Source organism: Microcaecilia unicolor, chromosome 13 (assembly GCF_901765095.1).
Source record: "Microcaecilia unicolor chromosome 13, aMicUni1.1, whole genome shotgun sequence".
NCBI lineage: Eukaryota > Metazoa > Chordata > Amphibia > Gymnophiona > Siphonopidae > Microcaecilia > Microcaecilia unicolor.
This window is the reverse complement of record NC_044043.1, coordinates 49,311,185-49,335,612: the sequence shown is the minus strand read 5'-3', so window position 1 is coordinate 49,335,612 and position 24,428 is coordinate 49,311,185. Positions and strand designations below refer to the sequence as shown.

General features: G+C 46.5%; 1 protein-coding gene across 1 annotated transcript in view; it reads left to right on the top strand.

The window, feature by feature from the left end:
* Positions 1-24,428, top strand: part of LOC115482380 — a 133,677-nt gene that overhangs the window by 17,183 nt on the left and 92,066 nt on the right. The window contains exons 4-9 of the mRNA XM_030222127.1: positions 1,435-1,547; positions 8,124-8,211; positions 17,053-17,278; positions 20,782-20,905; positions 21,615-21,783; positions 23,101-23,279. Coding sequence (XP_030077987.1) covers positions 1,435-1,547; positions 8,124-8,211; positions 17,053-17,278; positions 20,782-20,905; positions 21,615-21,783; positions 23,101-23,279 — 899 coding nt within the window. The remainder of the gene's footprint in view (positions 1-1,434; positions 1,548-8,123; positions 8,212-17,052; positions 17,279-20,781; positions 20,906-21,614; positions 21,784-23,100; positions 23,280-24,428) is intronic.

The following is a 24,428-nucleotide window of genomic DNA, read 5'->3' as shown; positions in this document are numbered from 1 at the left end:
AAGAACACGGTTTGTATGAGGTCCATATTTTTTGTGCTTGAGCTTCGCTAAGTCTTCACATGATATCATATTCAAGATGATTTTCAAAACCATTTACCAGGAGAAATAGCTTGGCTAAAAATTGCCATCCTCTCAGTCTATGTGGAATTTCATAGCGGGTGGACTTTGATCCAGGTTAAAAAGAGGAAATTGCATACATATAGGTTCCTCTGATACTCAGTGGCATTTGATCGGCCAGGATTGGCACCTGGCAGGTTAAATGCCAAAAAATGGCTATAAGCTGGATATATTTAGGAATCCTTTTACTAAAGGGTGTTAAGCCCTTAACAGGTGGAAACAGGCTACCAGGGGTTTTGCAGTACTTTGCTTGTTTCTGCACATTAAGTCACACATTACTACATTTTTTAGATATTTATCCCTCAGGGGATGTGGCATGGGCAGAGAGTGGGCATGGAAGCATTAGCCAGCTAACGTGCTACACTTACCGCATGTTAACTGACTAACACAGAGTCAATGTGAGTCCACTTACTTTGTTCTAATCAGAGGCAGTGTAGTGGTTTTGGTGGCGTAACTTCAGCAAGCAGAGCAATTGAGCTGTTGACAGACAAACTTTATTGAAAGTCCCGACATGGGCTGTGTTTCAACAGAATGCCTATGTCAGGGGTCACAGCTGCTGTGAAAGAGATAGACAACTCACTTAACATGCTATCACCTCAATAGAGCACCCTGGCAGCATTTTTAAACTTACTGGAAAAAAGTGGCTACACTTCTATGGCTTTTATATGTGGTAGCATTGTCCTCTGATACTGAAAGTACAGAGGATATTGTCCAGACTGTATAACAGACATTGACAACCTCTCATGCAAGCGTTTTGCTGAAATATGGCCCATGTCGGGTCCTTCAATAACGTTTGACTGTCAACCTAATCTTGGAAGCCCATTGCTCTCTTTTTGCTCGGCTTAATTTTTTGTGCCCCTAGTGGCTCCATTTGAAAAATGACTGCCATGGCCTCTAGTGGTACACTCAGTGTTTGTGGGATCAGGGCCTGGGCCAACAATATCTGAGAGGCCTACTGGCATAGTAATCCACTCACTCAACACTCTGCTTTCATTCAGTAAGTTAGTCGAGGCCAGAAACTGCAGTTCTGAACCAAAGGGTTTACTTAAACTTGGATGATACAATCAAAAACATGGCATAACTTCTCAGCATCAATTGTATACAAGTCTTACACCTATAACTGATAAAGTCACTAGAAGTCTCTACTGAGAATTTATAGAAGTCGAACCCGAGTGCCTCTATCCTAAGAAAAACAAATGTTCAAGAGAAAGAAATGAATGCTGTTTTTGTTTTGTGAAGGTCTCAGTCTTATAAGTACAGAAATACAACTGGGGGCCAGTTGCTCTCAAATCATTATTTTTTTTTCTTCAACTGTAGATGGTGATATGGAAGGACTGGCTCCTGAGATGCTGAGCTTTGTTAATGATACTTACAGCTTAGTAACAACAGAGATGGAAAGGCATCTGGCCACACTTGAAGCAAAACGAAAGGTAAGCAGCAACAATCTTTCACTTAAAAATATTTTGATCATAGTTTTCTATGGGGAGAGGAGGGTTCATGTTATTTATCAAACTATAGGGAGTTTTAGTAAGGAGACTTATAACCAGTGGTGTGCTGGAGCCGGCTCGCACCGGCTCGCAAGAGCCGTTTGTTAAATTTTTAAAGCTCTTGCGAGCCGGTTGTTCCGGCAGGCGAGCCGGCTCCCAGGGGTGGCGCAACCCGTCACTCTGGGGGGTAAATAGTTGATTCCTTCATTGTCATCTCTCTCCCCTTCTTCTTCCTCCACCCGCTCTCTCCCTTCAGATCTGTCCTAGTAGAGCCCCGATGAGCAGAAACTAAAACCAGCTGGTTACAGACTCCGTTGTTACAGCGGGGGGGGGGGGGGGGGGGGTTCTGTCTGCTGGAAGCACCCTCCCTCGCTCTCACGCACTTCCTGCTGCCAAGAAGGGGGCGGCTCTTCCAACTTGATTCACAGCAGCACGAGGCTCTGCACCTAGCGTTTCTACTTCTGGCTGCACTGGGAAAGATCCGCAAGACTAGGACAGGTTTGAGGTGAGGGAGCGGGGAGCAGGAGGAAGAGTGCATGAAGGGACAAAGCAGAATAGGGGAGGGGAGAGAAAGAGAGATTGATCCTTCAACACGTTGGGCAGGGGAAGTCCAGCAACGGAACGAGAACAGGCTTGAGGGAAGGGAGTGGATGGGGGGGGGGGTGGATAAAGCTGGGCATGGAAGGAGTGAGGGGGATGCTGGAATATGTGGGGCAAGGGAGGGAGAAGAAAGATGGCACGCAGTTGTGGGTTGGGATATGCATTGCTGGACACCAGGAAGAAGGGAATAGGGAGGGGGGCAAGAAGGGGCAATGTTGGATGAGGAAGGAGGAGAGAAAGACAGACAGAGAAGGGAAATGTTGGAATACATGGGAAAGGGGAGGGAGAAGAAAAATGACAGACCTTCTTGGTTTGGGAAAGGGGATTTGCTGGACTCTGGGGGGGAAAGAATAGGGAAACTGGGCTTAGAGGGCTCAAGTGTAGGGGCACCTAAAACTTGCTGCACTGGATTGCCCCATCACAGCTGCCACCATGTCCACCTCACCCCGGCATCTAGGATACAAGCATCTAGCACCTCCTTCCCTCCCCTATTCCACCCTCTACCCAAACGGGATAGCGGGTGGAAGGAAACATTGGGGAAATGTTGGTGAGGAGGCGGGTAGACGCAAGGAGAGATTGGCGGAAGATGCTGGAGAGGAGGCCATGTGAAAAGAGACATCAGGAGAAGATGCTGGAGGCCAAGTGGAAGGGGAGATCAGGGGGAGACACTGGGTATTGTGGAAAAGTAGATGGAGGATATACTGGCCATAGAAGAAGGTGGAAGGGGAGATCCTGGAAATGGAGTAACATGGGAAACTGGGGGGGGGGGGGCATGCTGGACATAGTGGAAAGGGAGATGGGAGGACGTACTGAACTTGGAGGTAGGTCACAGGGAAGATCAGGGTGACATAATGTCATGAGGGAAGGGAAGATAGGAGAGATGCCTGATGTGGTTGAAGAAGCAGAAACTAGGAATGTCAGTTTTGGTAATTGGAGGGGAGGGAACAGTGAGGAAGGAGATGAGATGAGGGAAAAGGAAGAGAGAAAAACTGCACATGGATGAAGAAAATAGGCAGAAGCTGGATCCACTGGACAGTCAAATCTCCAGCTTTTACTTACGGATGTAGGACAAGAAATGAAGAAGAAAGGCGGAAAGTAAAGAAGTAAATGGAAAGGAAGCCCTGGAAACGGAGTTAAGAGGACAGATAGCAGCACAATCGGATACTGGGCCAGCATGATCAGAAAAACAAAGTCACTAGACAACAAAGGTAGAAAAGATCATTTTATTTTCATTATAGTGTTTGGAATATGTCCACTTTGAGAATCAGGTGCTGAACGTTAAAACTTTATATTTATTTACTTATTTATGGCATTTTATCCCATATTAAACATGAATTAGATTGGAACCTGGGATCATTTAATTTTTTTTTCCTGGAGAGAGTAATGCATTGCCCCCCCCCCCCCCCCCCCCCGTCTATAGCCAGCTCTGCAATTTGGGGGGGGGGGGCGCCGAGGTGGATGGGAGGGGGCGCCGAGGTGGATGGGGGGCGCAGTGGTGGACGGGGGGGCGCCGAGGTGGACCGGGGAGAGAGTCTGTTGTTAAAAATTTACCAGCACACCACTGCTTATAACCCTAGTTAACTCTTAAACCCTTCCTCTTGATCCCAGTCTTGATGATCATTATACCTTAGATTATATCTCCCAATCTCCTTATGCCCATCCCTCTATTCTTCTCCTTATTTATTGCATTTATATCCCACATTTTCCCACCTCTTTACAGGCTCAATGTGGCTTACAATATATCATGGATAGTGGAAATAAGAAGAGAATATACATTTGGTGTTACAGAAGGATTTTGGGTTGCATGGTAATGGAATACATGATAGTGGTATAGCAGAAGACATTATAAGACATTTGTGGATATATGTGGAGAATTTCACATGTGTTGATCTTTGTGGTATATCTTGTCAAAGAGATGGGTCTTCAGTAGTTTGCGGAAGTTGGTCAGTTCATAGATCGCTTTTAGGTTGCGTGTCAACGCGTTCCAGAGTTGCGTGCTCATGTAGGAAAAGGCAGATGCATGCATTAATTTGTATTTTAGACCTTTACAGTTGGGAAAATGAAGATTAAGGAATGTGCGAGAAGATTCTTTTGCATTCCTGGGTGGTAGGTCTATTAGGTCTGAAATGTAGGCTGGGGCATCGCCACGGATGATTTTCTTTAAGTGGGAGCCAGTGTAGTTTCTCTCGTAGGGGTTTTGCACTTTCATATTTTGATTTTCCGAATATGAGTCTGGCTGCCGTGTTCTGGGCTGTTTGGAGTTTTTTGACTCTCCATCCTTCCGTCTCCTTACCCCTCCCAATTTCTTTTCCTTTTGCTTATCCTATCTTTGTTTGCCTCTACATATCCAACTTTCATATCCTCAAAACTTCACTATTACTATGTTTACTAAAACTTGTAATATTCTCCTTCTCGACTCTGTAATTGTATTTACTATGTAAGCCGCATTGAGCCTGCAGTTTGTGGGAAAGCGCGGGGTACAAATGTAATAAATAATAATAATAATAACCAGTCCTGATATTTTGATTTTCATCCCAGTGCATTGTGGGGTGTGTTTCTATTTATAGTCAGCACTACAAATTTCACAGTTCATAAGGAAGAAATTTATTTGTTTGTTTATTTATTTTTGGATTCATAGTACACCCAGATTAAGCAAGCAATATTGTAAATATAATCCAGTATCAAGCAACAAACAATATAAACAGCAGTCATTACAATGGAGCAATATGGACAAAATTGGGTTGCATTATACTCCTGAAGTTAAAAGTGTAGCAATAGTCAGATATAAGAGTAAAGGTTATTTCTCACCTGTTGACATTAAAACCATTTCACAGAGTATGGGGCTCATTTTCAAAAGAAAAGAACGTGAGAAAAGTGACACAGAGGGCAGATGGATGTGTTTGCCACAGGAAAACATTTAAACTGTATAATCAAACAAAAAATAAATGTTTAAGTCCGATATTCGCTAAAAGAAAAATGGCGTTTCAGGGGGCATGAGATGGGTGGCCTTATATGATATACGTTTTTTTTGCAATAACAGATAGCAGGAATCTGTACTGGGACTGGTGCTATTTAACATATTTATAAACTGGAAATCGGAATGATGAGTGAAGTGATTAAATTTGTAGTGACACGAAACTATTCAAAGTTGCAAAATATATGTGGATTGTGAAAAATTGCAGGAAACTCTGGGCATCCAAATGGTTGATGAAATTTAATGTAGACAAATGCAAAGTGATGCACATTGGAAAGAATAATCCGAATCATAGTTATCTGATGCTAGGGTCCAGTTTAGGAGTCAGCACTCAAGAAAAAGACCTAGGTGTCATTGTAAACAAGATGTTTAAATCTTCTTCCCAGTATGTGGCAGCGGCCAAAAATGCAAACAGGATGCTAGGAATTATTAGGAGAGGGATGCAAAATAAGACCCAAAATATTATAATGTGTCTGTATCGCTCCATGGTGCGACCTCGCCTTAAGTATTGCATTCAATTCTGGTCACTGTGTGGAGGAGTGGCCTAGTGGTTAGGGTGGTGGACTTTGGTCCTGGGGAGCTGAGGAACTGAGTTCGATTCCCACTTCAGGCACAGGCAGCTCCTTGTGACTCTGGGCAAGTCACTTAACCCTCCATTGTCCCATGTAGGCCGCATTGAGCCTGCCATGAGTGGGAAAGCGTGGGGTACAAATGTAACAAATAAAAAAATATATATCTCCAAAAAGATACAGTAGAATTAGAAAAGGTTCAAAAAAGAGTGACCAAAATGATAGAGGGGATTGAACTGCTCCCATATGAGGAAAGGCTAAAGAGGTTAGGACTTGGAAAAGAAATGGCTGAGGTGGTGGTGGTGGGGGGCGATATGACTGAGGTCTACAAAATTCTGAGTGGTGTGCAGTGAGTGGAGGTGAATTGATTTTTCACTCATTCAAAAAGTACAAAGACCAGGGGATACTCAATGAAATTGCATGGAAATACTTTTAACACAAATAGGAGGAAATATTTTTTCACTCAACGAATAGTTAAGCTCTGGAACTCGCCAGAGGATGTGGTAATGGCGGTTAGCATATCTGGGTTTTAAAAAGGTTTGGACAAGCACCTGGAGGAAAAGTCCATAGACTGTTATTGAGATGGACATGGGGAAGCCACTGCTTGCCCTGGGATTGGTAGCGTGGAATAGTGCTACTAATTGGGTTTCTGCCAGGTACTTGTGACCTGGATTGGCCACTGCTGGAAGCAGGATACTAGGCTAGATAGACCATTGGTCTGACCCAGTATGGCTATTCTTATGATTTCCTTGTGTCAAAAGCTCTCGTCTCAGGAAAGGCCCCACTGACAGATGCCATACAGCTGTGATCTGTGAGAAAGGAATGGAAAGAGAGACTGCAGTCATTTGTGCTTCCTCCCCCCCCCCCCCCCCCCCCATAGTATGGAACCTGGTAGCACCTTAAGAACATAAGAATAGTCATGCTGGGTCAGACCAATGGACCCTCTAAGTATCCTTCTTCCAACAGTGGCCAATCCAGGTCACACGCACCTGGCAGAATCCCAAATTGTAGCAAGATTCATGCTACTAATCCCAGGGACAAGCAGTGGCTTTCCCCATGTCATTGTCAGGTGTTAGAGTGGTAAATCTAGGTTCAAAGACTATTGCTGGGTATGGCAGCCCGTTACATGCTCCTGACACCTTTTTTTCTAGCTACTGGAGGCATGGCATGAGGGTTTGGGGTGTGTTGTTGCATCCTGGGGGTGGCAGATTCAAGTCCCACTGGGCCTTCTTGTGATGCAGGGCACATTGGATCCATTTCAATTGGGCAGCCCTCTGGTACAGCACTTGACATTAAGGAGGAGCTGCTCTGAATATGTCTACTGAGGGCCTTTACGACACCTCCTCCCCTCCTCGTTCCACAGTGTCCCTTTTCTAGGGCTTGCCTAGGGATGTTTAAACCACAGCAGTTGTCAGCCTTGCAAATCAGGGAATGTTCACATACTTTAGAGAGTGGATGCAGAGACTTTGTATGGAAATAACTGTGAGCATTGTATTTGAAACATAAATAAAATAGCAAGCAATGTTAAATGCAACAAAAATCAGTCCATGGCCTTCATTCACACTGCTGCCGCTCCCCACAGAGCATCCTCAGTTCATTGAGGATTTGCCCCTGTATTGTTCCTATGGCTCCCAGCTCTTTCTGCACATCTGTGCACAGGCCTGTGACCTGCAGCAGGAGCTGGCCTAGGTTGGCTGTGATGGTGGGCTCTGCCGCAGGCTTGACAGCCATTTCCAGGGGAGCTGAGTCAGGTGTTGTGTTGCTGCCTGGGGGGGGCATGCCCCTCCATGGATCCTCCTCAATGTCCCCCTGCTGGTATGACCCTGTTGTGGAGTGAGGGGCATCTTCCATGAGGCAGGGTCCATGACTACTTCCACCCAGGCCCTCTCAGCTGCAGCCTGGTCTGCGGCTGGCTGGTCCAGGGCTGGCTGTGCGGTGGCTGGAGATCAGTGTACTGTCCTCCTTGCATGCTTCCTTGTCAGGTATGTGTGTGGTGTAAGGGTTAGGGCTGTGGACTCTCGATGTGGGTTTGATACACGCTGTGGGTGTTTCTGGCAAATTTGTTTTACCCTGTCATAGGTGCTGCAAAATGCTTGGTAGCTGTGTGTGACATGCTGGCTACTTTTCCTTGGGTCACAGGATGGTGCTGTCCAACATCCCTCCCCCCCCCCTCCTTCCTTTCCATGCCATCTCATAGGTTGGGATCTGGCTGCAGCACATTCTAGTGGACACGGGGATAGGAGACACACTGTAACGAGAGTAGCTGCATATTCAGGCCTTGATCCAGGGCAGAGATGGACGTTTTATTGAAAACTTTTAAGTTGTGTCGCTTTGAAGTCCATCACAAAGCACTGAATAACATTTCTAACTTCTCAGGTTCTAGATTTGACTGAAGATCAGATCACAACAGCATGGTTTTCCAGCTGCACCGTACTCACAAGAAAACGACCTAAGTCGGTTGAAAGTAAAGACTTGCATTTAATGATGCATGGACAACCAGTCTTACATCTAGATAAGAAAGGTAGAACGATATTCAGAAAATAGCTCTGTTTTTAATAAAATGTCTACTCTGAAGTCATAAATATGAAAGGTTGAATTTTTGAAAATGTTGCATTGTGAGGCCTCATTGGAATGAAATCATACTTAGGGGTCCTTTTACCAAGCCATGTTACAAAGTGCCTGGCGCTGCAATTAGCACGTGGGTTTGCTGAGTTCTCTGGCCACTTTCTAGCATGGCGAGAAAATGCCGGAATTGTAATTTGTGTCAATAATGGCTGTGCGCTAATTTCACAATTGATATGCGGCCATTCCTGCTTGAGCCCTTACCACCACTATATAGTTGGCGGTAAGTGCTCACACGCTAATCCTGCAGTAATTGGGCAGCGGGCAGCGATGGCCGTGTGCTGCCCCATTACCGCAGGCCATGCTTACTTCCTGCCCCCCTTGCTAGAAAATAATTTCCATTTTCTAGCACAGGGATCAGCGCGTGCTGATCGCAGCAATACCATGGGATGCCTCAGTGTGCCCTGCAGTGGTGCTGTTTTGCCACATGCTACCCATGCTGTAACCCTACTGCCCTTTAGAAAAAAGGCCCCTTAGGCCTTTGCCATTTGCTTCATTATGTCCAAAAGTCTTATTGTGATTTACCATCATAATCTGATAAATCTCACCCAAGGGAAAATGCTCAGATTTATAACTGATCCTAAACTGTGATTTTTGTTACCATTTCTAATATTTTATATTTTCTGATTTGCCATTAGCCCTTAATTTGAATTAATGTAACTATTTCTTTATTCATATTATTTATTTACTAGTAAAAAATGCCCATTTCTGAAGGGTAGGAAACGGGCGCTAGCAAGGCAATCCCCCACCGTCCCTCGGTGTTGCAGACTCTGCCCTCCCTCCGTTTTCACCCCCCGGTCCTCCTCCGCTTTACGGCCCCCTGTACCCCCCTTCCGCGACCCTGTCGACCCCCCCTTCCCGCCGAAAACCGTCCCCCGCCGCTGTTCAGTACCTGTGCTGACGGGGGACCCCAACCCCCGTCAGCCGAAGTCGTGTGCTGGCCTTCGCGGCATTGCTTCCTCAATGCTCTTCTGTTGAAGTTCCTCTGCGTGCATCTGACGTCACCGCTGGCTGAATATCAGGCCCAGATAATTTAAAATAAAAACAAACAGGCATAATTACAACAAGAAACACAGTAGTGGCTGTTGTAGCAGTGGAGTATCATTTTATACACTGAATGCCACGTTCATTCTCAAACAAAAGTGCCTTCAGTTGTTTCCAAAATTAAGCACCAAAAGCTTTCTCAAATAAAAGTACTTTAAGTTGTTTCTGAAACTGAAGTACATTATCTCTCCTTCAAACAAACTGCCATCTCAGTCTCCCTTGTGATCACAGAAAGTTGTGATCTGGGTCAGCAGGTTGCACGGGGACCCGGTGTGTTGTATTAAACGGGAACATAGGCTGCTAGCTGGCCTTGAGACCTCACTGCAGAGAGGAATGGAAAAATAGGCTTGATACTACTGGAGATTCAGATCCCCCTGACTTCCTCCCCACCAGATTCTCCTTTGTACATTCTTTCTTCTCTGGGTTTTCATTTTGCTTTCCTGTACTAGCTCATAGGTGGCAACACATTAAAATGACTGGGGGTGCCAGACACAGTACAAACTACTCCTCCCTAGAGACATTGAAGGAGCTCGCTCAATATTATATGTGCTCAGCAGAGCTGGCTCCTCTGTACTAGCTGAGAGCTTCTCAGAGAGTTGTTGACATGTGCTTTGTGCATTTTTTCCAAACTGAACATATTTCAGTAGAAGACTAAATGGTGTGACTGCTTCAGATGTTTAAAATCCCTTTCTGACAGATAATGCAGAAATTAATTTAGAGTGGGTTCAGAATTACAAGGTAGTAATTACAACAAGCACTTTGTGACTACTGATAAATTTTGAGAAGAAAGTGAGAATCATTTGACTACTAAAAGGTAATTTGTAGTGTAATAATTTCCTATACACCTCTGGAATTGGATTCTTTAATTAGTGGACTGATGATGGACCTACAGTTTCTCCGAGGACAAGCAGGCTGCTTGTTCTCACGACTGGGTGACGTCCGCGGCAGCCCCCACCAACCGGAAAGAAGCTTCGCGGGACGGTCGGCACGCAGGGCACGCCCACCGCGCATGCGCGGCCGTCTTCCCGCCCGTGCGCGACCGCTCCCGCCAGTTCCTTTTTTTCCGCGCCTGGAGAGAGTCGTGTTTTGCGCTCTCTCTGTTCAGCCGCCGGATCGTTCGATCGCGTATACGCTGATCGTGTTTTTTTCTAATTTTGTTTATCGGTTTTAGTTACCGCCCGGTTTCCTTTTAAAAAAAAAAAAAAAAAAAAAAAAGAAACCCTGCGCGTGTGGAACACGCGCTCCCTTTTTTCCCTCGCTTCCAGCGGGGACGCCACATTGCGGCCTAGTGGCCGCTCGGTCGTTTGTTTTTCGTGGTGTGATTTTAGCCACCATTGACGACTTTGACTTCGCCGACGCGATTTTTCCGTCGATGTCCTCGAAGGTCCCGAGTGGATTTAAAAAGTGTGGTCGCTGCGGCCGGCCGATCTCGCAGACCGACACCCACGCTTGGTGCCTCCAGTGCCTCGGGCCGGAGCACAATCTCAAGTCGTGTTCTTTGTGTCTCGGTCTCCGGAAACGGACCCAGGTTGCGAGGCAAGTTCTGCGGGACCGTCTTTTTGGAACTTGCGCCGGCCCCTCGACGTCGACCTCGAAGGCATCGGTATCGACGCCCGGCCCTTCGGTACCGGTATCGATGCCCGAGACATCGGCGCCGATGGCAGCGACCCCAGGAGAACAGGTCCCGTCGGCCCGCTGGTCTTCCGGTGAGAGTGGGGGTGAGAGGCCGCGTGGGCAGTCGGCCCCGGTCACGCCCTCAGCTCGGGGGCCGCGGGACCGAACCCTGTCTGACCCGGTACCTCGAGACCGAGGGGGATCGACCTCCTCCTCCTCCATGCCCTCCGGCGCCGGTGACGTGCATCGGAAGAAAGACAAGAAGCGTCGTCACCGGTCGCCTTCGGTGCATCCCGATGTCGGAGAGGAGACGACGCCGAAGCGTCATCGTCGTGAGGAGAGGTCTCCGTCGGTTGTGGAGGTACCGACGCGTCGGGGTTCCGGCACCTCGGTGCCGTCTCCTGGCCCCCAGCAGCTTCCGGCACCGACACCCTTACCGGCCCCACCGCCTTTCCCGGCAGCGGGCCTGGACGAGTGCCTCAGAGCCATCCTTCCGGGGATCCTGGAAGGGCTGATGCGCCAGGCTGTGCCGGCGCCGGGGGTGCTTGCGCCCTCGGCGCCGATGACTGTGGCGCCGGCGAGCTCTAGCCCGGCGCCGGGGCTGTCGACACCCGCCGCCGCTTGCGGTGCCGGTCTCGACCGCCACGCAGGTGGAGTCCCCGTCGACGTCGATGGAGGGAGCTCCGTCCCCGCCGGCGCGGGAGTCCACCGCTCGACGACACCGAGACCTCGGTGCCTCGACGTTGAGCCGGGCCCGGTACAGGACTCAGCTACATGAGCTAATGTCCGATACCGAGGATGAGGACTCGTGGGGGGAAGAGGAGGACCCTAGATATTTCTCCTCAGAGGAGTCTACGGGCCTTCCCTCGGACCCCACGCCTTCACCGGAGAGGAAGCTCTCACCTCCTGAGAGTCTCTCCTTTGCCTCCTTTGTGCGGGATATGTCTATCAGCATTCCCTTCCCCGTGGTCTCTGTGGAAGAGCCGAGGGCCGAGATGCTCGAGGTCCTCGACTATCCATCACCACCTAGAGAGTCCTCCACGGTGCCGCTGCACAATGTCCTGAAGGAGACGCTGCTCCAGAACTGGGTGCGACCATTAACTAACCCCACCATTCCCAAGAAAGCAGAGTCCCAGTACAGGATCCACTCTGACCCAGAGCTCATGCGGCCCCAATTGCCCCATGACTCAGCGGTCGTGGATTCTGCTCTCAAGAGGGCACGGAGTTCGAGGGATACCGCCTCGGCGCCCCCGGGGCGGGAGTCTCGCACTCTGGACTCGTTTGGGAGGAAGGCCTACCAATCCTCCATGCTCGTGACCCGCATCCAGTCATACCTGCTCTATATGAGCATTCACATGCGGACCTATGTGCAACAACTGGCGGACCTGGTCGAGAAGCTCCCGCCGGAGCAGTCCAGGCCTTATCAGGAGGTGGTCAGGCAGCTGAAGGCGTGCAGAAAGTTCCTGTCCAGGGGTATTTTTGACACCTGTGACGTGGCATCTCGTGCTGCGGCCCAAGGTATAGTGATGCGCAGGCTCTCATGGCTGCGTGCCTCTGACCTGGACAACCGCACCCAGCAGAGACTGGCTGACGTCCCTTGCCGGGGGGATAACATTTTCGGTGAGAAGGTCGAGCAGATGGTGGACCAACTGCATCAGCGGGAAACCGCTCTCGACAAGCTCTCCCACCGGGCGCCTTCAGCATCCACCTCCACAGGTGGACGTTTTTCCCGGGCTCGGCAGGCTGCACCCTATTCTTTTGCGAAGCGTAGGTACAACCAGCCGGCCCGAAGGCCTCGTCAGGCACAGGGACAGCCCCAGCGCGCTCGTTCTCGTCAACAGCGTGCGCCTAAGCGGCCCCCTGCGCCTCCACAGCAAAAGCCGGGGACGGGCTTTTGACTGGATCCACGGGAACATAGCCGCCCTACAAGTGTCCGTACCGGACGATCTGCCGGTCGGAGGGAGGTTAAAATTCTTTCACCAAAGGTGGCCTCTCATAACCTCCGACCAGTGGGTTCTCCAAATAGTGCGGTGCGGATACGCCCTGAATTTGGCCTCCCTGCCTCCAAATTGTCCCCCGGGAGCTCAGTCTTTCAGCTCCCATCACAAGCAGGTACTTGCAGAGGAACTCTCCGCCCTTCTCAGCGCCAATGCGGTCGAGCCCGTACCACCCGGGCAGGAAGGGCAGGGATTCTATTCCAGGTACTTCCTTGTGGAAAAGAAAACAGGGGGGATGCGTCCCATCCTAGACCTGAGAGGCCTGAACAAATTCCTGGTCAAAGAAAAGTTCAGGATGCTTTCCTTGGGCACCCTTCTGCCAATGATTCAGAAAAACGATTGGCTATGTTCCCTGGATTTAAAGGACGCATATACTCACATACCGATACTGCCAGCTCACAGACAGTATCTCAGATTCCGCCTGGGCGCACGGCACTTTCAGTATTGTGTGCTGCCCTTTGGGCTCACCTCTGCCCCACGAGTGTTTACCAAGTGCCTCGTGGTGGTAGCGGCCTACCTACGCAAGCTGGGAGTGCACGTGTTCCCATATCTCGACGATTGGCTGGTCAAGAACACCTCGGAGGCAGGAGCCCTCCGGTCCATGCAGTGCACTATTCAACTTCTGGAGCTGCTGGGGTTTGTGATAAATTACCCAAAGTCCCATCTCCAGCCATCCCAGTCTCTGGAATTCATAGGAGCGCTGCTGAATACCCAGACGGCTCAGGCCTACCTTCCCGAAGCGCGGGCCACCAATCTCCTGGCCCTGGCTTCGCAGACCAGAGCGTCTCAGCAGGTCACAGCTCGGCAGATGTTGAGACTTCTGGGTCATATGGCCTCCACAGTTCATGTGACTCCCATGGCTCGTCTTCACATGAGATCTGCTCAATGGACCCTAGCTTCCCAGTGGTTCCAAGCCACCGGGAATCTAGAAGATGTCATCCGCCTCTCCACCAGTTGCCGCACTTCACTGCTCTGGTGGACCATCCGGACCAATTTGACCCTGGGACGTCCATTCCAAATTCCGCAGCCCTCGAAAGTGCTGACGACGGATGCATCTCGCCTGGGGTGGGGAGCTCACGTCGATGGGCTTCACACCCAGGGTCTGTGGTCCCTCCAGGAAAAGGATCTACAGATCAACCTCCTGGAGCTCCGAGCGATCTGGAACGCACTGAAGGCTTTCAGAGATCGGCTGTCCTACCAAATTATCCAAATTCGGACAGACAATCAGGTTGCAATGTATTACGTCAACAAGCAGGGGGGCACCGGATCTCGCCCCCTGTGTCAGGAAGCCGTCGGGATGTGGCGTTGGGCGTGCCGGTTCGGCATGCTCCTCCAAGCCACATACCTGGCAGGCGTAAACAACAGTCTGGCCGAGAGACTGAGCAGAGTCATGCAACCGCACGAGTGGTCGCTCCATTCCAGAGTGGTACGCAAGATCTTCCGAGAGTGGGGCACCCCCTCGGTGGATCTTTTCGCCTCTCAGACCAACCACAAGCTGCCTCTGTTCTGTTCCAGACTTCAGACACACGGCAGGCTAGCGTCAGATGCCTTTCTCCTTCATTGGGGGACCGGCCTCCTGTATGCTTATCCTCCCATACCTTTGGTGGGGAAGACCTTACTGAAGCTCAAGCAAGACCGCGGCACCATGATTCTGATAGCGCCCTTTTGGCCCCGTCAGATCTGGTTCCCTCTTCTTCTGGAGTTGTCCTCAGAAGAACCGTGGAGATTGGAGTGTTTTCCGACTCTCATTTCACAGAATGATGGAGCGTTGCTGCACCCCAACCTTCAATCCCTGGCTCTCACGGCCTGGATGTTGAGGGCGTAGACTTCGCTGCGTTGGGTCTGTCTGAGGGTGTCTCCCGGGTCTTGCTTGCCTCTAGGAAGGATTCCACTAAAAAGAGTTACTTTTTCAAGTGGAGGAGGTTTGTCGTTTGGTGTGAGAGCAAGGCCCTAGAACCTCGTTCTTGCCCTGCACAAAACCTGCTTGAATACCTTCTGCACTTATCAGAGTCTGGCCTCAAGACCAACTCAGTAAGGAATCACCTTAGTGCGATTAGTGCTTACCATTATCGTGTGGAAGGTAAAGCCATCTCTGGAGAGCCTTTAGTCGTTCGATTCATGAGAGGCTTGCTTTTGTCAAAGCCCCCTATCAAGCCTCCTACTGTGTCATGGGATCTCAACGTCGTCCTCACCCAGCTGATGAAACCTCCTTTTGAGCCACTGAATACCTGCCATCTGAAGTACTTGACCTGGAAGGTCATTTTCTTGGTAGCAGTTACTTCAGCTCGTAGGGTCAGTGAGCTTCAAGCCCTAGTAGCTCATGCTCCATATACCAAATTTCATCACAACAGAGTAGTGCTCCGCACCCACCCAAAGTTCCTGCCGAAGGTGGTGTCGGAGTTCCATCTTAACCAGTCAATTGTCTTGCCAACATTCTTCCCCAGGCCGCATACCCGCCCTGCTGAACGTCAGTTGCACACATTGGACTGCAAGAGAGCATTGGCCTTCTACTTGGAGCGGACACAGCCCAACAGACAGTCCGCCCAATTGTTTATTTCTTTCGACCCTAACAGGCTAGGGGTCGCTGTCGGGAAACGCACCATCTCTAATTGGCTAGCAGATTGCATTTCCTTCACTTACGCCCAGGCTGGGCTGACTCTTGAGGGTCATGTCACGGCTCATAGTGTTAGAGCCATGGCAGCGTCAGTGGCCCACTTGAAGTCAGCCACTATTGAAGAGATTTGCAAGGCTGCGACGTGGTCATCTGTCCACACATTCACATCACATTACTGCCTCCAGCAGGATACCCGACGCGACAGTCGGTTCGGGCAGTCGGTGCTGCAGAATCTGTTTGGGGTGTAAATCCAACTCCACCCTCCAGGACCCGAATTTATTCTGGTCAGGCTGCACTCTCAGTTAGTTGTTCTTCGTAGGTCAATTTCTGTTGTTTCCTCGCCGTTGCAAGGTTCCATTGACCTGGGTTCTTGTTTTGAGTGAGCCTGAGAGCTAGGGATACCCCAGTCGTGAGAACAAGCAGCCTGCTTGTCCTCGGAGAAAGGGTATGATACATACCTGTAGCAGGTGTTCTCCGAGGACAGCAGGCTGATTGTTCTCACCTACCCTCCCTCCTCCCCTTTGGAGTTGTGTGTTTCATCTTTTGCTAGTCATTCAACTGGCGGGAGCGGTCGCGCACGGGCGGGAAGACGGCCGCGCATGCGTGTTGGGCGTGCCCTGCGTGCCGACTGTCCCGCGAAGCTTCTTTCCGGTTGGTGGGGGCTGCCGCGGACGTCACCCAGTCGTGAGAACAATCAGCCTGCTGTCCTCGGAGAACACCTGCTACAGGTATGTATCATACCCTTACTACAGCTATAATCCAGTTGGGCAGTTAGTATCCTGCATTTTTAAAATTCTACCTTTATTTGGCAAAATTCTAATGTTGTCATTACCAGAAATGACAATACATTGACTGCTTCATAACAATCCATTGATTTCTAACTCCTAGAATTATCCTTTCCTATAATGTTTTTGTCTCATGCATTACACCGATGGTCTCTAATAGTTCTCATACCTCACACTAACATTATCGGCTTTTGTCTCACCTAGAATGTAAACCACACTGAACCCTGAAAAGGGGATATTAGCAATTTGATTTGATTTGAACTTCATTTGTATGAACTGGGAGCTGTTGTGACATCACTCCTGTAAATTGCAAGTCATTGTGACATCATTCTTATAAATGGCAAGCTATTGTGTTATAATTTTTTTATATTGCTAGCATTCATGTTTGTAAATTATGAGATTTTTTTCATGTGCTATCACGGTATAGTATCCAATTTATTTACATTTCCACAGTGTTCATTTTAATATTGCCTCAGTATTTAGATTTGTTAAGTATTCTTTAGTTAGTTGAAGGAATAATAAGTCCTAATATAAATATATTTTTCTAGCAACTCACAGTGTCATGCATCTTTTTTAATGCTATAAAATAATAATTGATGTAGCTTATTTATTGTTGATATCTATTACAGGCCAGAATAACATCTGTCCTAAGCTAAGCTTTCCTGCATTGAACTGTCCAGACAGTGATATACTCGGAGAGTCTCTCTGTGCCATCCTTTCATCTGATCATGAATGTTGGCCAGCAGTGTTTGAAAGGCTAAGTGGCAAATTGCTCCCACAAACACTTCGACGGTTTATTTGGATTGAGAAGCTTCTAAAATGTGAGAAAAAAATGAAAAGGACTAATGTAAGAAGGTAATGTCATTCTCAAATCTCCAGTGCTATGAACTTGTCTTTTAAATCTGAGCCCATGATGTACCATGATTGATAAACAACTATTGTAATTTTCAAAGTTATATTATAATTAATATGTAAACTGTAATGTACATAATACATACATACATACATGAATCCAATGTAGTATAAATATGAAAAGTCAGGACTGACTCATTTGTTATTCATGACTTGGAGTCAAGTAGTCACCTTACCCTTTCTCAAATGATTCCCTAAAGACTACATGCCCAATTTTGAAAGCCATTTAACCAGGCAGAAGAGGCACTAGCTCAGCGCCCTGGCCACCTATATTAGTGCCGGGGTAATCCATGGGTGGAGCTTGAATGAAACCAGTACTTAACGGGTTAATGGTGATATTGAGAGCTTGTTTTACAAAGTTGCACTAGCAATTCCTGTGTCGTAAATGAGAGGAAGCCCATAGGAATTGAATGGGCTTCCTCTCAATTGCCTCACCAAGAATCGGTAGTTCAGCTTTGTAAAAGAGGCCCTCAGTTTGCTAGTTGGTTAAGTAAGCAGGTAAAGTTAGGACAGCATAACTGATGTCCTAACTATGGGATAATTTTACAAGGACGTGCTAAAAAATGGCTTGCATTACTTTTAGTATGTGTTTCCCATGTGCTCAGGCTACCTCTTAGTGCGTCTGCATAAATGCTGAAATTCTATTTACACCACTATATTCAAGGCAAATTAACTTTCAAAGGGACTATCAAGCAGCAATCAAATACAAAATTCTGTCCCAAATCAACTGTTTTTTTTAATATATAGCGAAATCTGGTAACCTCTGCGGTGTAACTTGACAGCTCCCCAGTCTCAGTTCTGCAAGAATTATAACACCAATCTACTCATCGTTTAACAGATATTTTTATCCTGTCTTAAAAATTCAATTTATATGTCTTTTCATCAGTGAACTTCAATTTTCTTAAGTCAATCTTTATAAAAAGTGAATATATTCATCTTAGGGCTGTATCTAATATCTGTCAGACGGGGAACCTAACGTCTGATAAGATCATGTTTCACCTAACAAGGCTGTTTCAAGGACCATCCCCTTAATAACTGTAGTACCAGCTTAGCGCATTTATCAAAGGATCCCTCCCGCTAATAATCCTCCCTTCTCAGCCCCCCTGACAAGCAAGATCTCCCCTCCTAGCCTCTCCAACAAGACCCCTCTCCCACCCCACTCCCAGTCAGAATAGCCCCCGGGCTACCTGAACTCCCTGGTGGTGCAGTGGGGCAGTGGGGGCAGGAATGAACCCCACTTGTTCCTGCCCTTAGCAGCTCCGTGAAAAAAAAAAGGCTGCCTTGACCTCGAGCAGTGGTCTCATGGTACTAGTGGTGGAGACCAGGGGTGTAGCTAGGTGGGGCCACGGGAGCATGAGCCCCCACAGATTTAGTCCTGGTCCCCCTTGTTTTGCTGGCAGAGGTCCCCAACCCCCTGCCAGCAGAAGCCTTCTTCAGCGCCGGTCTCCGACGCGTTCGCTGACCTGTGCTGCTGTCTTCTTAAGTCCTGACGTCCTGCACATCCTGCATGTTCCTTTAAGTGAAACTGAGCATGCAACAGCAGCATAGATCAGCGAATGCGCCGGAGATTGGCACTGAAGAAGACTTCGGTTGGCGGGGGTTCTTAACCCCCGCCAGCAAAGGTACTTTGCAGCAGCGGCAGCAGGGGTGGGTTGAAAGTGTGGGGAGGGGGGTCGAAAGTGTCGGGGGAGGGCCAGAAGTGTCGGGGGAGGGTCGGCGGCTGGGGGAGGAGGGCTAAAATGTGACCCTCCACCTTGGGCTCTGGACCCCCTCCCCCCAAGGTCTGGCTACACCCCTGGTGGAGACATCTTTTGGACTGTTGAAACATGCCTCCTTAAAGGATTTAACTTTGAAGATGACCTTTCTGGCCACTATCTGCTCCACTTGGTGTATTTCAGGGTTGCAAATTTTGCTCCAGATTCCACTTCTATGTACAGTTCCATCCTTTTTCTGATGGCTGTTTTCTGTTTTCATCTCCGTTAGATGATTTGCCTTCACCAAACAGGAGACAGATGGGGATCATAACTGTCTTCACTTGTTAGACATTTGTTGGGTTTTCCTTTGCTATTTGAAGGTTACAATTCTTTTTTATAACCTTCAAATGGTCTTCAGCAAGGTCCCTAAGAATGAAGCAGCATCCTTGCCCCATCAGACTTGACAGGCGACCTGTTCTGTATATCTCTAAAAGGGGAGTCCAGGGCCAGTGGGACTTTGGGTTCATTCAGTGAAGCTTATGCATCATTGTGGGTAGAATTCAGCATGGTAATCCTTGAAAATATTTAATTCCTTTATGAAGCACTATCAGTTGGATATTCAGCCCAGAGAAGATGCTGTCTTTGGAAAGGCAATCTTTAAGGTGGTCTTATATTCCACCTACACAACATTTTGGAACTTGGATACTTCCCATGCATCTGAGCTGGTCTAGCATGTTGAAAAAGAAGGGAAAACTTGTTCTTGCCTGTTAATTTCCTTTCCTTGATTCCTGATACACCAGTCTAGAATCCTCCTTGGAATATTGTAGCTGTGGCTGGAGTTCCCCTCAGTTGCCCTTCAACATTAGTAGCTTGGGATCTGAGTCTCAGACTTGTCCTTGCATAGGAATATTAGTTGGAGGTCTTCTGTGTGTTATGGCTTTTATGTTCTTGATATGTTCAGTTGTGTTATATCAGCTTTGTCAAACGTATACCGGCAAATTCCAGGACTGCACCACTCCTTATACTAGAGATGATGTCACTGGGAAAAGCCATGTTCTCTGTCTCCATCTGCTGGCTGGGTGGTATAACCCATGGGTTTGGACCTGTCTAGTAGGAATCAAGGAAAGTAAATTAACATGTCAGAATAAATTTCCTCTTAATGTGCATCAAGATTCTAATGCTACTTAGTAAATAGGCCCTTAAGTGACCTTCATAGACTAAGAATTGCTTAGGAGTCCAAGGTGAAATCTTGCATTTTTATAATCAAAGTAACTTCAGAACTCTTTGGTGATGTGAGCTACCATGTGGCTCTCTGTGGTTTAGTCTTTGATTAACTAATGTCAACTCTAGCCCATAGGCACCGTTGTGTTCAATCTGTCTTGAAGACCTGGGCTCGTTTGGATTCATTTTGTCAGACTCCTAATAGCACTACCTGATAATTGTATAATTGCTGATTTGCTATGGGTATTGTCATGGTATGTTGTTCTGCCTTTTTATTTTTGGTTATTAACTTTGCCATGGATTATTGTTACTGTTTCTTTTTGGTTGTTTTGTGTTATACTTGTAAAACCTTAATAAAAATATGAAGAAAAAAAAAAAAAACTAATGTCAACTCAGACTTTAAAATTAAACCACTGGTTTATTCAAATAGTTGTATTATGCAGATTAGGAGTAACTGGGATATATCCTTGTAATATAGACAGAAATAATTGGGTACTAGTCTTTTATTACTGTGACTTATTTTCTTCTTAGAAGTGTTGAGAAAGAAGTACGGGAGAAATTTGGAAGAACAGTGGCACATAGACTAGCAGAACTAAAACTTAGAAGTGCCACACGGTCACCAATTTCAGGACTAATAGAAAACGCAGTGGTTGAGGTGAGCAACATGAGAGAAAGTTCAGTAGCTACATGTTCATTTTCTCTTGTAACTGACAATTCAGCTTTTTCAGCCAGGTGGGGCTTTCATTTTAGTGTGTGTTTTTTGTCCTTGAAAACTACCATCACGTTTTTGAATGATATATTAACTCCTTTGTATTGATTGGTGTTGTTTCTAAGTTTCTTTTTCACTCCTTTTCCTCTTCTTATTGAATATCCCCCCTCCACACACATCAGATGGTATGTCTCTAGTGGGATGGATATCCTCACTTGCCACACAGATTGAAGGGGAGTCTCTTGGACACTCTGATTCACTGCTGCCCTGTGCTGTGGCTAGCAGAGGCTATCACAGTGGTGGAGGCCAACTTTCTTGCCCCAGCGGTTTTGAATAAGTCACCTGTAACTTTTTAAAATTTATTTTCACTTAAAAGGAGGGGTTTGGACTGTGTGTTACAAATTGTTCTAACAGAATACATTAAAACCTGTTGTTTTTTTTGTTTCTGGTGACTTTAGTCACCTTTTCCCAGAGATGGTCACAACTATACATATACATATAGCAACAATATTCACTGCTTCCATGTGTAGCTTGCACAAAGATGCACCGATATTCAGCAGTTTTACGTATAACTGATAGTGATATGTATAGTGCTACAAGCCATTTTATACAAAATTGGGTTCAATATTTCTTTTTTTCCCTTCAATCCAAACAGGTGTATGAAAACACACCGTGTATGCATCTTTTTGCCACAAATGAACACATGATTTTAGAGACCAGCAAAACGTTAAACGTTCTGTATGTTCACAATGGCACATACAAACCATATCTTATCCACTGGCTTTTTCCTTTGCAAATGGCATTAAAACAAAACATGCCAACAGGTAAAACATTCTTTATTTATTTACTAGTAAAAAAGGCCCGTTTCTGTAGGCAAGGAAACGGGCCCTAGGCAGGCAATTCCTCCCCCCCCCCCCCCCGCGCTATGGCCCCTTCGCCCCCCCCCCCCCCTCGGCGAACCTGTCGCCCTCCCCCAGACCGCCGAAAACCGCCCCCCGCTGCCGTTGTGTACTACCTGTGCTGACGGGGGACCCAAACCCCCGACAGCCGAAGTGTTGCTGTGCCCTTCGTGTTCCTTCCTCATCTTCTCTGGAAGTTCCTCTGTGTGCATCTGACGTCACAAGATCTTTCTGCCTTAAAAATGAACCTGTCAAAATTGACAAACAAAAATAAATGTTGATGGGGAGCAGCATTTCAGAAAGGTCGTCCAACTCAGAATATGGATGGCCAAGTCTGTATGTCACATATGAACATCCAATTCTCATGTATTTTAGAAAAGGATCTGTTGACATACAGCCTGTTTTAAAATACATGAGAAATGGATGTCCATATGCTGGAAATGTCCAGCATGAGCATCCATTTTACAAACTGTAACATCCCAGTTATGAACAGGGATAACAGGTATATGAATGTCTTTGTGGCAGCATGGGAATGTTCATGTCAAAAAATGGCCCCATAGACAGTGATACAGAGAAGAGGGATAGCCTAATGGTTAGAGCACTGGGCTGCAAACAGGGGACCTAGGTTCAAATCCCAAGTCATCTGTTTGTGATTTTTTTTTATTACAAGCCCTCCAGCAGACATGAAAATACCTGCTGTACACTGCTTCAATAGACTTCAGGCTTGCAGGTTTCTTATACATTCAGGTGCAGTACATATTTTTCTGTATCTGGAAGGTTCACAATTAACACAAAGAGCTAAAGTGGGATTTCCTTAGGTTGCTCCACAGATTTCCATGGAAGTCTATTAAGAATGCTTACCACAGCTTAGTAAAAGGGTCCCTAAGAGTTACAGTCTTAAAATCACAAAATTGTGCAGTCAACTCTGATTATTATCTACTGAAAAAGGGTAACTGTGAAAATTCTAAGATTTACATCTTATCCTAAAGCTGCTCTGTATATTTTGTGGTATAAACAGCAAATTTAGCAAAGAGATGTAACAAAAGGATCTGTTGCTTATGCTTTGGACTGTTCCACAATTGGTTTGTCTATTAATAGGAATTCATGGAACTTAGGTTCATTTGACCATGAATTTCAAGTGCTTGGTATTAATACCACATAAAATATGGGACTTAAAATGAAAAGGAAATGATTAGATACCACTCAGACTTTTACAATACAAAGATGAATTTTGTCTTTCAGCTGAACATCCATATGAGCTGGCCATGTACCTACACTTCTTAATTCAACACTTGTTCCCATCATGGCTGGAAATCTTTGCAATGGCAGAACGGGTCATGAATCTTCTTGAAATAGAGGATAATGAATTATTTGCTCATCTTCAGCACAGTGTGAAAAAGCAAGTCACATTTGACCCCAAAGTATGATCTTATCTTTCAAAACTGATGTCTTTTTATTGACTCGTGAAATGAGTTAACATCACGCTCTTCCCACATCAACATTTAGAAGCCTGTTTAATGAAGTACACTAAACAGCACAGATTTAGCACGCGCTGTCAGTGTGGGTGGGGCCTGAGGTACGAGCTCCAGCCAGTGTGCAAACATTACCTCACTTAACTGCATAGTCCATTAGGAAGCTGAACTGGACGGATTGTGAACGGAGAAATAGGCATGGGCTGCACATTTTTATTTTTATTTATTAAAAAATTTATATTCCGCTCAATCCATAGTTCTTAGCGGATTACATAGGTATATACATAATATTGTCACAAACCTAACTGGCAAAAGAAAATTACATACAAACCGAATCAATCAACTCAGAATATTAATTTCACTCCTTACCCCAACTGAAAGCCTGCATAAATAACAGTTTTAAGCTCTCGTTTAAACTCTTTAAAATCTTTAATATTCCTCAAGTCTAAGGGGAAGCTTATTCCAGGTCACTGGTTCTGAAATATAGAAGATCTTATTTCTATATTTCTCAGATCTAACAATGTGATGGGAAGGAATATCAAAAGTCGCTGAGTACCTGATGACTTGGCTGATATATAAGCCACAATCTTTGAAACCTGTTGTACCAATACCTCAAAAACTAAACACAGGATTTTAAACTGAATTCTAAACTCAATAGGTAACCACTGTAGGTTTTTCAGTACAGGGGTAATATGTTCAAAACAACTGGTCCTTGATAAAACCCTCGCCACTGAATTTTGAGCTATTTGTAATGCCTTTGCAGTCCTAACATCAAAGCATTTGCATAATCAAAGCAGGGGGTTACTAAACTCTGCATGACAGATCTAAATTTATGTGGTTTTAACAAGTTCTTTTAATCTTCTCAGCATATGTAACTTAAAATAAACATCCCTGATAATCTTATGCACACGTGCTTTCATCGTCAAACTTTTATCATGCATCACACCTAAATTTCTCAGATTTCGAACAATAGGGATAGATTCACTAATAAACTGAAACATTGTTGGAACATCATCCAATCTGTAGGTTGTCAGTAACAGAATCTGCATCTTATTGATGTTCAGTTTCAAACTGTTCATGAACATCCAACCATCAACT